Genomic DNA, 13,659 nt, shown 5'->3' with positions numbered 1-13,659 from the left:
GTGCCTGCAGCACTCTGGGTTTAAGAGCCATCGATGGAGCTGCTGCTGAGGAGTCTGTGTGACCTTTCCTGTGTCCATCTCTGGTTTGGTGGCTGAAGGTACCAGCTCTGGCTGGAGCCTGAGGCTGCAGGCAGAACCTGGTCCCTCTGGGGTTTGGGAACTCCCAGGGAGCGAGTCATCCTTGTCCATCCCCCTTCCCCTGCCACCTGGGATGTTTATGCCTTCTCCTTTTATCCCTTCTTGACTGTGTCTGTCTCCAGCTGAGGAGCCTTGTGTGTGAGTGTCTCCTTGGAGAGCTCTGCTCCGTGGGTGAACCTCCGGCCCATGGCACCTGCCCACGCTGAGGTCTCTGGAGTCCGGGATCGCCTTTGTGCCGCCCCTGTGCTGGTTCCCTTGAATCCTCAGCTCTGTGTATCCCTGTCTTTGCAGTGTATTGTCAGAATTTTGCCCCGAGCTTTAAGGAAAGCGAGATGAATGTGATCGCGGCCGACATGTGCACCAACGCCCGCCGCGTCCGCAAGCGCTGGCTGCCCAAGATCAAGTCCATGCTGCCGGAAGGGATGGAGATGTACCGCACCGTCATGGGCTCCACCACAAACAGTGTCCCCCTGGATCCCGAATTCCAGCCCAACACTGCTCAGGTCTTCGAGCAGCGAATCTATGCAGAAAGGAGGAGCGACTCGGGAACTATAGTAGCCTTGAGAACTAACACAGTGAATGTAGAGCTGAGCAACGGATCCAACCAGTCCTTCGAACAGAGCGAGGACGCCGAGGGGGCCGGCTCTGTCATACAGGAGGCAGCTGCCACAGATGCCATGGCATCGGATACCCAAAGCACTCCCCAACCTTTTGAACAAGGTTCGGGCTCCTCCAGCCGGCCCGAGACTCCCGTGAGAAGACAAGATGGTACTTACGGAGGGACTTTATAGAGAGAGCAAACATTTCATGACCTATAAGGGATCTGTAATACTAAAGCTGCTTGCATGCATTACTAATACAAAACAAAAAAAAAAATGTGATCAAGCCACTTACCTACTGAACTGCTACTGTTGCCTGAAAAAAATGTGATTTTTATTCTGCTTGTATTTAAAATTTATGAAGGAAATAATCGCATTCGTTATACTGTAAACGACTAGGTCTGTGGCGACCTACTTAAAAAAATATTGGGCTCCTTTTTTGATATTCCTGAGGTTACTCTATAAGATTGTAGCTTTTTCTTTTTTTTTTTTTTCCTTTTTCCTTTCCTTTCCTTGTTTTTTTTTTTTTTTCTTTCTTGTTTTGTTTTAAGAAGGGGAGGAGAAAAGCTAGCCACCCCCCCCACCCACCACCACCCCGTCATCACCCCATCCATCACTCAGCTCAGAAGTAAAGCCATCGTTAACCTTGTCCTCTAAGGGAAGTTTTGTCACTGAACAGGAAAGCGAGGTGTGTTCGGGTGCAGGTGCTGTGACTGGCCGTGTTTGTCTCTGGAAGGGCTCGAGCCAAGTGGGACAGGGTGGGGGAAATCTGGTGTCAGAGGGAGAGCCCCGGGCCGTGGGTGCTGCGGGGCTGGGCTGCGGTGCTGTTGTCCCGGGGAGTTTCATCCGGCTCCCGGGAGCTGGGAAGGTTCCTTGGGAGTTCAGGCTGGCACGTGTCGGGAGGACTGTGTGGGATGCAGGTGGAGAGCCTGGCCGGAGTTGTGGTTGTTGTTGTTTTCTTTTTTCCCAATACGGCTGGGGTTGGGTTTGGTTTCTCCCTCCTTCCCTCCCTTCCCAGCTGCTCCTTTTCCTTTGCTTCTCCGCGTTTGCACCTTCGCGTTTGCACCTTCGCGTCACCCGCTCCCGGGCGGACGGGCTCGTGTCACCCCCCCTGCACCAGTGCAGGTCCTGGGGGCACCTCCTAGGGGGGAACACCCCCTCCTCAGTGCCTGTGAAGGGATTTAGGGAGGAATCTGAGCATGGAAAGCACGTTGTTCTTGCTCCAAAGGGCACGGAGCCGGGAGCTCTTGGCATCGGCTCCCGGCGGACACCGGAGGCTGCACTGCTGCAACCACCAGCGTGCAGGGCTCACCCTCTGCCCCCTCCCTCCCCTCCAGGCCAACCAGGCTCTTGGCTTTTAATAATTTGGAGTGTATTGAATGCAAAAATTTTTAAAAAACCCTCTAGATTTGTGCCCTTCTGTGAAGAGGTTTTGGGGAGGAGGAAGCGTTCTGCCTCCTGCTCCCCCTCTGACAGCCCCTTCTGGGGAAAACCCAATGTGGAGTTATTTTGTCTTTATTTTTGTTGTTGCAGGCTGATGTCCCCAGGCTGTGGTGGCTTTGGTGGCCCCAGCTGGCCCTGGGATGGGAACTGTGGGTGTCCCTGGAGTCTGGTGGGCAGCAGGTACCAGCTCTGCCCCTACAAACCCCAAAGTGACCGGAGTCCTTTCCACAGATCCGGCTCCAACAGGACCCTCTGGTTCCACCCAGAGTGCTGGGGCTGGGCTGGAGGACCCTGGGCACCCACAGGGATGCCAAGGCCAGGGTGCCCCCAGGAGATGGGGGCAGTGACGTGAAAGCCAAGTTTGGCTTTTTCCTTTTTTTTCTTTCCTTTTTTTAATGCTGATTATTTTTACTGTGACTTAATGACCTGCTTTAATGACATTTGCAGCTTGTTCTTTAACACGTTTGGGACTAGGAACAAGGTGCACAAAGAGTCACTTTTTGGCTGCTGTGGCTGTGCTCCTCTTTTCTTCCCTGCTTTGGTTCCCGAATCCAGACAGCGCTTTTGCTCAGGGTTTTCTTCCTTCTTTGTATTTCCATTGGGAAAGGGGGAGCGGGGAGAGGATAACCCAACTTTTGGCCATTTTGTTTTGTTTTCTTTGATACTTGAAGCAGTTTTTTGCATCGTAATAACAAGGTTGCCCAGCCTGTGCCACTGCTCCTGACACAAAAAAATCAGCGATGGGGGGGTTCCTGCCCCGTGTCTTGCACAGCTCGTGGGTTTTGGCACAGCTTGGTGGGGGGACTGTGACACCCTGGACCAGGTGTCAGGGGGACTGATGCTGGTGGAGAGGTGTGGGATGCTTTGGAAGAGTGGGAATGAGCACAGCCAGGGGCTCTATTTGCACTTTACCCACATCACTAAATGAAACTGGGGACCACAGGGCTGAGCTCGGGGTGGGCTTTGTCCCCAGCCATCCCCAGCCCTCCTTGGCCCTGGGGGTGTCCCCATGCCCCCCACAGCGGCTGCTGGAGGGCACCTTGGTGGGGCTCAGGGGGTCAGGTTTGGCTGAGGACCCTCCTGATCCCCAAAAGTTTGGGTTTGCCAAAAGTTTTGAGGCAAGCTGGGAGCGGATCCGGGTGTCAGAGATCAGAAGTCGTCCCTTCTGTGTGTGTCTGTGTGCATATATATATATAAATATATAGAGAAAAGATATTGCAAAGGATTCCTCCTCCTTTTTAGCACTTGCTGGGGGTGGGGAGCAGGCTGAGCCCCCCAGCTGGGGGCTGCACTTGGCTGTAGGGATTAATTCTGGACCAAACCTGTTCCCAGACAGCCAGCAGGGCCTCCAGGGGGGCAGCAGCAAAGTACTTGAATGGCTTAGGACAGAGAGTCTGGAGAGAGTCAAGTTGCACAGTGAAAATATATATTTTTATACCTAGCACAACTTCCTGTATATTTTGGGGGTTTTTTTCTTTCTTTTTTTTTTCCTTTCCTCTTTTTTTTTTTTTTTGATTTGGGTTTGTTTTATTAATTATTATTATTGTTCTTAGGAAGGCAAACTTCTAAAATGTGAAGGGCGTTGGGTTTTTCCTTATCTGGTAGATGAGGGCAAGCATTTTGCACTAATGTTTCCTGTGTGTGGAGGATTAATGATATGTTTGAAAATGTTATATGGTAATGATTGTATTCTTCCGAGAAAAAAAAAAAAAAACAGCGAAAAAAAGCAAAAAAAAAAAAATAACCCCTTTAAAACACTGAATGTAAGGTGAGAACAGAGCAGTCCATCGATTGTATGCGGCTTTCCTGAGTGCCTTAGAATTTTTTGATCATTTTTTTTCCAAGGAAAACGGATTAAGAAGATCAGATCATAACCGACTCCTTCCTCCTCTTTGTTTACGACACTATTTTAAATTCTAGAATTTGGGGCTGCTTTATAATGTGAATAGGAAACTGCATTCATCTAGGTCTGACAGTGTAAAATCAGAGCATCAGTATTTATGGTATGTCTGCACCTTTATTCTTAATGCTTGACTATTAGCAATATTACCTGTATATTATATATCTAAAGTTATACCAAGCACCTTTAAAGAGCGCAGAGTGTAAGCACCCCGTTCCCGCAGCTGCCGTAGTGTAGGACCAGCTCCTCTCCTCCTCGTTAGCGCTAATTAATTAAAGCACCTCCCCCGCGCTGCCGCTTCGCCGAGGGGCTGCCTGACCCGCACCCTCCGCCGCCCCCCGCGCTGTCCCGCGGGACGGTGACATTCCCGGGATAACCGGGATAAGCGGCGTTCCCGCCCCGGTTCGATCCCCGCCGAGGGCGGGAGCTGCCCGTGGATGGGGCTCGGGAGGAGGGATGGCAGCGGGTCCTTTGGGCCACCACCTCCCGTGGTTCGGTTCTTCGAGTTGTGGTTTCCCTCCGGGAATTCCCTGGAGGGTGTGGAGCTGAGGTTGTTGGCCCGCTCCGGGGCTCCCCAGGGGTTCCACCCCACCCAGCCTCCCCCCCCCCCCCACCAAAAACTGGAATTGCCCCCGGCTTTGGGGGAGCAGAGCCGTGGTCCTCCTCCCAGCCCTCGGCCCCCGGGGTTGTGCTCAGATCCCTCGTTTTTCTGGAAATCCCTCGCTGCGAGTGGGGAAGGACCCGTGGGAAACCGGGATGAGCCCCGGGTGCCTCCCTGGCTGTGTGTGTGTGTCCCCCCCCCAGCATCCCATCGCCATCCGCAGCCATCCCGGGATTCAACTGCTGTTCCAAGTGTTCCTGCTCTCCGAATCGTCGTGCTGTGAGAAGGGACCCCCGCGCCGGGGCCGGAGGGAGGGGCGGGTGGGACCCCCAGCCCCACTCACCCAGGGAGGGGGGCTGGACTCGAGCTCACTCCCTTTGGAAACCCCTCAGCTCCTCCCGTGAGTTTCTTCCACTGTTTAAAAGCGTTTTGCACACACCCCGGAAAAAAATAAAAAATATAATCGTGATTTTTATGTCAAGGTAAAAAAAAAAAAGCCAAAACTCGCAATACTATTTTTAGCAGACGAGAAGAATAATAATAATTAAAAAAAAATTATTAAATAAAAAAAAAAACCAACTGATTATAAATGTATAAATATTTTTGACTTGAACATTTGGATGGCACTTGATTCAAATAGAACATTAATCCTTTGGACAGAATGTTTGGGATAAAAAAAAAAGGACTTAAAGTACAAGGTTGTTTTTAAAACGTCTTCATAGGGTATTAAGTAGTACTGTAATTCATGACTGTTAAAAATACTTTCCGTGCTGTAAGGAAATCTCACAGTACCACTGAATTATGTTCCTCAACTGTCTCAGCCACGAACGATGCTAGCTTCTTTTTTTTTTATTATTATTTTATTTTATTTTTTATCGTGCATTATTCACTAGTATTTATGTGCTCTTACTCTGTATAGTTCAGACTGTTATTTTGTAGCCATGGCTGACACGATATATCAGTAACTAAAAAAAAAAAAAAAAAAAAAAAGAGAGAAAAGATGAAGATCCCACCCCCACCCCACCCCGAGCTGGAACTGTGCTCATAGCTGTTTTCATATGATGAAAAATCCATTTAAAAAAGAAAAAAAAAAAAAAAAAAGGAAAAAAAAAAACCACAAACCAACCCAATGTGATCATTAATTGTAAAACGCTTTGTAAAATTCACATTTACAAAATAATAAAGTAAATTACAATTAAAAGGTTTTCTTCGCTCTGTTTTCTGTTTTTCTGGGTGGTGGGTGGTGAACAGGACGGATTGTTAAGAGGTGCTGACGGGACTCCAAGGGTTCAGGCTCCCATACCAGGTATGAAGCAACCCCCAAACTTGGCCAATTGAAGGGTTTGGCCAAATCTGGAGGGTTTTGGAGTTCCCTACTCTGCTCTGGGCTCTCTCCTCCCTCTCCTGATGTGGTTTGGGCATCTCTTGGCTTTTTTTCTGGACACATCACACACTCCCCTCCTCCACACTTATAAAAAAATAATAATTATTTTTATTCTTATTATCATTACTTAAATGTGCAATGGTGCAAAATGATTTAAAATTGAATTTGCAGCCCCTCTGATCATCACTCAGGTGTTTTGCCAGAGTGGGGCTGAGACCAGAGGATGCAGCACCAGCTGAAAATGCCACTTCCCTGCTCCATTGGGACCTTCCAGCCTCTCCAGCAGGGGAAAACCTTAACCAGGCTCCGAAAACAGGGGCAGGACAGCTCCTGGACACGTGGGATGAGTTTGCCAAGTCTCATGTGTGGCTCAGGCCCTGGCACAAGGTGAGGATGCTCCATGAGATGCAGCGTTGGCGGCTGTGCCGCCATCCCTGCTCCGGGGACAAGGAACCAGGGAACGTTCTCTGGAGCCCTGGGAGGTCCAGGAGCTCCTGGCACAGCCCAGGATGGGGCTGTCATGGGGGATGATGTTGTGTTTGGGATGGGGAATGGGGAAAAGGGTTTGAAAGCCAAAGAGGCTGAGGTGGAGCGGGGTACCAAGGGAAGTGGGGTGTCAGAGCTGGGAGGGTGTAATTCTGCTCTCTGTCATTTTTGTCTTTTTTTTTTTTCTTTTCTTTTTTTCCCCAACCCAATTGGCTATAAAATTGCTGAGGAGCTGCATTTCCCTCTGCTTAGCAAAATAGAAGTGCCCAAAACCACTTGCATTTGGGGTTTCATTTAATCTCGTCTCACTGAAAGGAAAAACACAGAAACTTGGATGCTCGCGTACGGCGCATTCCGCCGCGTTACATAAACCATTTCAAACTGATTTATTCTAAATGAGTTGTTATAATCAGAATTTTCCTTATGAGCAGCTTTCTTGCAGACGTCAGTATTTCAGGGGGAAAGGGAAAAAAAAAAAAGAAGAAACAACAACAAAAAGAAAAAAACCCCGAGCCCATCGTACGCCCGCTCCAATATTTCAAACTGATTACTTCTAAACACCCGCGCTAAAATTAGGTCTTTGGTGTGCAGTATTGTCAGAGTGGGTGTATTATGATCTGCAGAGAGTATAAAAAGATAAATGAGTTATTTAACCAAGAAAACGACGTCGCTGTAGAAATGTGCTGAGGGAAAGTGTGCAGGGGAGGGGGGGGGGCTCAGGCCCTGCGGGCCCTGGGGCTGCGGCAGCGCCGCGGCGTGAGGGGAACCGGGGGAGAAAGGTGGGGTGGGTGGGAAGGGTCTCTTCTTGGCATTAATGCTGTTCTTTTTGTTGCTATTGTTGTAAAACAGGAGGTTTCCCCCTGCCTGTGTGGGGTCATGAGTTTGGCAGCACCCTCCAGGTGAGAGGGAGGCGGCTGAGGGAGGTGATGGGGGTACCCATGGATGGGCTCTGCCCCAGGGTGTTGAAAATGGCTGTTTGTTGGTGTGTTGGGTTTCTGGGAGCAGCTCTGGGTTTTAAGACTTGTCCTGCCTTCATTTTCTTGGGATGTGTTCCATCCGTAGCGCTGCACCCGCTCACACTCTCTGTGTTTGGCTCTGCACCTCCACCCCCATGGTTTGGTGCTACAGATGCAGGTTGTCCCCAGCGTGGGGACAGCCAGGGAGGTGCTGGGGGCAGGGGCCACCAGCCCAAATTCAGTGGGAGCTATTCCACTTGCTGCAGATTTAGGCGGCCCCAGGCAGATGAACTCAGAATCATGGAATATTCTGAGCTGGAAAGGGACCCACAAGGATCATCGAGTCCAACTCTTAGATGAATGGCCCACACAGGGACTGAACCCACAACCTTGGTGTTATTAGCACCAGGCTCTGGCCAGCTGAGCTCTTCTCAGGGTCATGCTTTTGTTGGCTGGTGCTAAAAATGTTGGCCATGGCAGGAGTTGGTCATTGTAGCAGGAGTTGGCCATGGCAGGGGTTTGTCATTGTAGCAGACTCTGGGGGCTGGGATATCCAGCTGCTCCCCTGTGAACCCGACACCATCCCTACTCTCAGCCACGTGGCAAAGAGAAGGGAGCAAGAGCAGCACCCCGGCAGAGCTGAGCCCCTGGTCACAGCTGGATCCACCCACACATCCCCCTTTCCCGAGGCTGTGCCCGGGGGGCAGCGAGGGGAGGGAGCAGCAGGAGGGTGTGTGCCAGGGGTACTGGGGTGCCACCGCTCCCCTTCCTGCCTCTGAACACGTGAGTGAAGTGTGAGATTGATGCCAGCAGGGCCCGGGGAGCAGATGCCATAAATCACATCCGCGAGCGCTCCCTGTGCCGCCGGCTCAGGAGCACTTCAGGCTGCTCTTATTTATATGCATCTTTTGCACCGAGCCATTTTATAATCCAGAGTGGAACAGCACTCCAGCGCCTGAGACGGCTCAGGGAGACCGTGCAGGACAGAAAACACAAATAAGGGGGGAAGAGTAGGAAGTGCATCACTCCCAACACGAACCGCTGTGCCCGCCGCGCTCCAGGCGCCGACCAGAGAGCACTGGCACCGAACTCACTGTGCCACCAGCACATCCATCAGCCACGAGCAGGGCTGCAGGAGGGGCTTTGGAGAGCTGGTGTAGGGTAGCTTAATGGGTAATAATGATGATAGTTGTGATAATACCACAGGGTTGGTGGAGGGGTGGCAGGGATGGGTTGGAGTTGAGCCCAGCACATGGACGCGTCCTTGGGGTTGGCGAAGGGATGGTGGGGAGTGGCAAGAGTGGGTTGGAGTGATGGCAGGTGGGCACCTCTTTGGGGTGGCACTGGGATGGTGACAGCTCTGGACAGCAGCAGTGGCACGGTGGCAATGAAGACATTCATACAGGGAGGCTGCCACGGGCATGGAGGTACCGAGGGATGTGCTGCAGGAGCGGGGTCAGGTGAGACAGCAACTGGAGTTTTGGCCCCAGTGATCCTGTCTGTGCTGGGGCTGGGATGGGGCAGGGACAGCAGGGTGAGACCCCAGATCCCTGGGGGTGGGTCTGGTCCTTGCTGGGTTCAGGTCCCAGCAACCCTCACCCAACCCTCACCCCCCAGGGCTCTGCTTACTCCGGGAGAGGAGTTGGATCAGTCTAATTCAATGAAAGGACAAAAAGGGGGAGGGAAAAAGCAAAAAACGCCGAGCCACAAACCAAAAGGAGAGATAAATCCAGGAGGGGAATGTAACCTCACTCCCTGGGCCTCACCAGAAGTTACAATACATAAATTATTGCATCTAAAAGCATCTATAATTTCACTTGTGTGTGATTCACCATAACGGGCCGCGGTGCCCTCGGCATCTCCCCCTTTGATTAGACATTTGTACCAAGGCACAGCTTATGCCTAAAATAACATTACTGGAATGGAGACGGACAAGAGAATTCATTTGAATGGAAATCAATTTGATTAGAAAAGTAAATTACCCGCAGTCCATGAGCAGCATATTGCTGGTCGGAATAATAATAATAATAAAAAAAAGTAAAGCGGCGGCAGCAAAGGATCTGAAATGTTTTCACATCTGAGCTGTGATTGCTGCCCACATGGAGACAGGGATGCATCCCCCGGGGCTTGTGCTTGGGATACCCCCAAGGCAGAGCTGTCCCATGTCCCCAGGGTCCCCTGTGCCACCAGGACCCTCTGCAGGGGATGAGCCCCTTCCTGTGCCCCAAAATGATGTGCAGGGTTTGGTCAAAGGGGATGTAAATGGGTTTATGTGGCTGGAGGTGCCTTCAGGATTGTGATTTTATGTATCCAGGGGTGATGCTGGACAGCAGTGTCCCTCCCTCTGTGTCCACCCTCCACTGCCAAAGGTGTCACCAACAAGGTGACAAAGAACCAGAGAGGCCACTGATGCCTGGCAGGATCCCTGGAAGCTCCCTCCAGGTGCCCTTCCCCTGCTCCAGCTGCTGTGCAAGAACGTGGTTGAGCTGCACACTTTGCTGAGCTGTGATATCTTCTAAATAATCAATTGGTATTTAATTCCCATGTGATAACTGTCTTATTAAATCTAAATTTAATGTGTATTTGGGAAACCCTAATTTAAAGTGTTACTGCATGCACCATCTGGTGTGCTCTCTAAATACAAATGCAATAACATAATTCAGAATTACATCATAAAAGTAAGTTATAAGAGATTAAAATGCACAACTATGTTCTTCAGTCAAGGCAGCTTTTATGCTTTTGCTCCTGATTTAGACACAAATCACAGCCCAAGCACCCCTACCCTGATTAAGTGATTTTCTGCAGGGATTTGGGGTTTAATGGTGAGCAGGAGTGCAAGGGAGAGAGGCTGGAGAAGATCAGGAGCCAGCACTGTTGAAGACACTGGAGATGTGGAAATGTTGCCCAGAGAAGCTGTGGCTGCCCCATCCCTGGAAGGGTCCAAGGCCAGGCTGGACAGGACTTGGAGCAACCTGGGCTAGTGGAAGTGTCCCTGCCCATGGCAGAGGGGTTGGAACTGGATGAGTTTTAAGGTCCCTTCCAAGCAAAACCATTCTGGGGTTCTATAATTCCATGAAACTCTCTGCTCACTGCTACTGGAGAAGTTCAGGGCCAGGCACAGGTACAAGAAGACTCAGCAACCCACCAAGCTGCCTTTTGTTGAAAAATCAGTCAAACATAACCCAGAGTTGGGTCCATCAATGATCTTTTATAGTGGCAGTAAATCTAATATCTCTGCAAAACCCCCTATTTTCTCCCTACGCTGAATGAAACATGAGATTCCTTAATAGAGAGGGAAATTAAAATCTAGTTTTATTGCAGTTCCTGTAACTGGTATCTAAGCTATTAATAATCAATCCATTCTTGCTTAAAAGCCAACATTTATCACGCCAGCGAAGAGGAGCTGACGGGCACTGGGGGGAAAGTACAATTGACTGCAATTACACTTTGAAAAATGTTATCTGTGCCACTGACCACTGGGGATAAAGGAGGGGGTTTCAGTTGTTTCTTCGAGCTTCACGTTCTTTTTCCCAACTTTTTTGTTGTTGCTGGGTATTTTTTCCTTTCCTTCACCCTACAGGTCACCTCAGGTTGAGGAAGGGTTGAGAGAAGGGATCTGTGCTGGCCCAAAGTTGTGGGGACCCTCCTTGCTGTGTCCTGGTGAGTGCAGGTGCCATCCCTCTGCTCCTGCCCAGGCTGGGGACATCGTGTCTTCCTCATTCCCACCTGGGGACATCATTCCTGGGGACATCATGCCTTTGTCATCCTCGCTGGGGACATTGTGACTGCAGCCACAAAGGGCACCCCTGGCTGTGTGTTGAGCCCAGAGGGTCCCATTCCCTAATTTAGGATAAAATTTAATTTAATTTAGGGTGCAAACCCATCCAGGAGCAGCACAAGGGCAGTGAGTGCAAGAGAGACTCTAAACCTCTTTTAACAAAACCTCCCCACAAAAGTTTATTAGTTTTATTCCTGCCCTTTCCAACGGGGAGGAAGAGGCTGGTGCAGGAATTGATTTCCTGGAGTTCTTGGTATTAATGAAGCCTCTGACCGTAGATCTCCCCCAGCAATATTCTGCTCCCCACGATAATTCTCCAGGCTCCAAACTTTTCAAATGAGTTTTTGCAATTTAAAATTAATAATTGTTCTGTCTAGAACAAGGATAATTAAATGCCTGTTCATCCTCATTATTGTCAGCCGTGTGATTTGTTGTTTTCTCTGTAATAAAATTAACCGGTTTAACTAATGGGTGCCAAAACTTGATAATTAAAGCTGAGCAAATAATTCGCAACAAATAATTTACCCAGTGGGTTTGAGGGGGTCCACGGTGGGTCTGTGGCTGATGGTGAGGGGCTGGGAGCCAACAGAGGTGCCCAAATCCAGTCAGGGCACCCCAGGAAACCCCTTTTTTCTTCCATTGGTCATTTTTTAAATGAAAATTCTTTTCTTTTTTTATTTCTAAGGAAAAAGGGTCCCACCACGGGGTTTTTCTCACACTTGGAGCATGAGGCAGATGGCCCATCAGTGTAGGCTCACCCATGGATGAGGAATCCCACAGGAAAGAGGAGCTGCTCTCAGGTAAATCCCAATGACGACGTGTAGGTCGTCAAAAAATGAAAATTCCTGGGGAGGAGAGAAATTAAAATAACGAGCCAACAAAAGGAGTTTGGCCAGACACAATCCTCTAACAAGAATGGACTTTGAAATTATGGTTATTAGCAAGGTTTCATTCCAGCAGCAGTTAAAGAAGCTTTAGAAGGTACTGCAATTAATTTGTACGTTTATATTACACATTATAACGCGAGGGGCCATTAACGAGGTGGTGACATTAAATTTAATGGACTTGGTGAATGGGACACTCTGTCTCTCCCTCCTGGGTGTATTCCCTGCACGGCTGGGGTTTGGTGCTCCTGGATTTCTCCGCAGGGACAGCAATTCCGTGGCTGTTCCAGACGTCGGGGAGGACCCTCCAGCACTGGGGAGTGGGGGGGGTGTTGTGATTCCAGGCTGGTTCTGGGGGACACTGGTGGGAAGCAAAGCCTTGCCCCCAGTTTTGTGGCACGGCCAACAAGGCTCAGATGAACACCAGGAGAATATGAAACGTCTCATACCTATAACTTTAAATTAAAAAAGCAATGTGCTGTTTATTGGCGCTGCCGAGTGTCTCCGGAGCGGGAGGCTCATAAAGATCATATTACAGTACAAGCCATTATGCAAAGAGTTTACTATATATACATTTCTAAATGCTTCAGCAAACAGCAGCCTCCTTATGAGCAGAGCAGGATAACTGGTTCGTTTGGGGTAACAAATGATCCTTGATTTGATTTTAAATGCAATGACAGCAAAATTTATTTCTTATTTAATCACTTGCCAGAGCTGTTGAGGACGGGATGGTATTAAACTGCACAATGCAGCATATGACTACTGAATCAGTTGAAATAGGCATAAGAATATATTATGTTTATAGGATAGAAAAAGATTGTACAGCAATGCATATAACTAGAATGGGTATTTTTGTCATTTATACAGTGGCTTATATCATTATTCCTTCCCGCTTCCAATTTTTCAGTAATAAAAATACAGGGGATGTGATTCTCTTTGCATTACAGATAAAGCATCTTGATTCTTTATTAAATATTTTTATTAATCTGAAGTACTACAAAGCATTTGAGCAGATAAATCAGGCTCCCAATAGTCATTTCCTCTCTGCTATGGCTCTATAAAGTGGATTCATTTATGAGTGCGCAGCACCCGAAGAGAAGTTTTCCATATTCATTAATATGCTTCCTTATGCTCCTGTTTTTCTATCCCACTGTACCATGCAGAAGGGTCCCTAAAACAAGACAGGTCTTGGAAACCCACTCTGTGGTCCCTGCCTGGTTTTGTGTCCGATTTAATGAGGAATCACTGCTCAAGCAGCACTCACAGCCCCAAGTGGGAGGATGCTCGGGATCCCTCCAGCTCCAGCTCCCCCAGTCCCAGCAGGAGGATGCCCAAGGTCTCTCTAGCTCCAGTTCTCCCAGTCCCAGTGGGAAGATGCCTGGAGTATCTCCACGTCCAGCTCCCACAGCCCCAGTGAGCGAATGCCCAGGGTCTCTCCAGCTTCCTCAGCCCCAGCAGTATGATGCCTGGGATCTCTCCAGCTCCCTCAG

At 49.4% G+C, this 13,659-nt stretch overlaps 1 protein-coding gene and 1 long non-coding RNA gene across 6 annotated transcripts in view; both read left to right on the top strand.

Moving 5' to 3' along the window:
- NACC2 (NACC family member 2) overlaps positions 1-1,042 on the top strand; it is a 52,604-nt gene extending 51,562 nt beyond the window's left edge. For all 5 annotated transcript variants that reach the window (XM_027650258.1, XM_027650260.1, XM_027650259.1 and 2 more), the window contains exon 6: positions 430-1,042. In XM_027650258.1, coding sequence (XP_027506059.1) covers positions 430-929 — 500 coding nt within the window. In that variant the 3' untranslated portion in view covers positions 930-1,042. The remainder of the gene's footprint in view (positions 1-429) is intronic.
- Positions 1,043-10,920: 9,878 nt separating this feature from the next.
- LOC113950495 overlaps positions 10,921-13,659 on the top strand; it is a 6,324-nt gene continuing 3,585 nt past the window's right edge. The window contains exons 1-2 of the long non-coding RNA XR_003528749.1: positions 10,921-11,167; positions 11,971-12,085. This is a non-coding gene — a long non-coding RNA (uncharacterized LOC113950495). The remainder of the gene's footprint in view (positions 11,168-11,970; positions 12,086-13,659) is intronic.

Source organism: Corapipo altera, unplaced genomic scaffold (assembly GCF_003945725.1).
Source record: "Corapipo altera isolate COAL_440 unplaced genomic scaffold, ASM394572v1 268, whole genome shotgun sequence".
Taxonomy (NCBI): domain Eukaryota; kingdom Metazoa; phylum Chordata; class Aves; order Passeriformes; family Pipridae; genus Corapipo; species Corapipo altera.
This window is presented reverse-complemented; position numbering and strand designations above follow the sequence as displayed.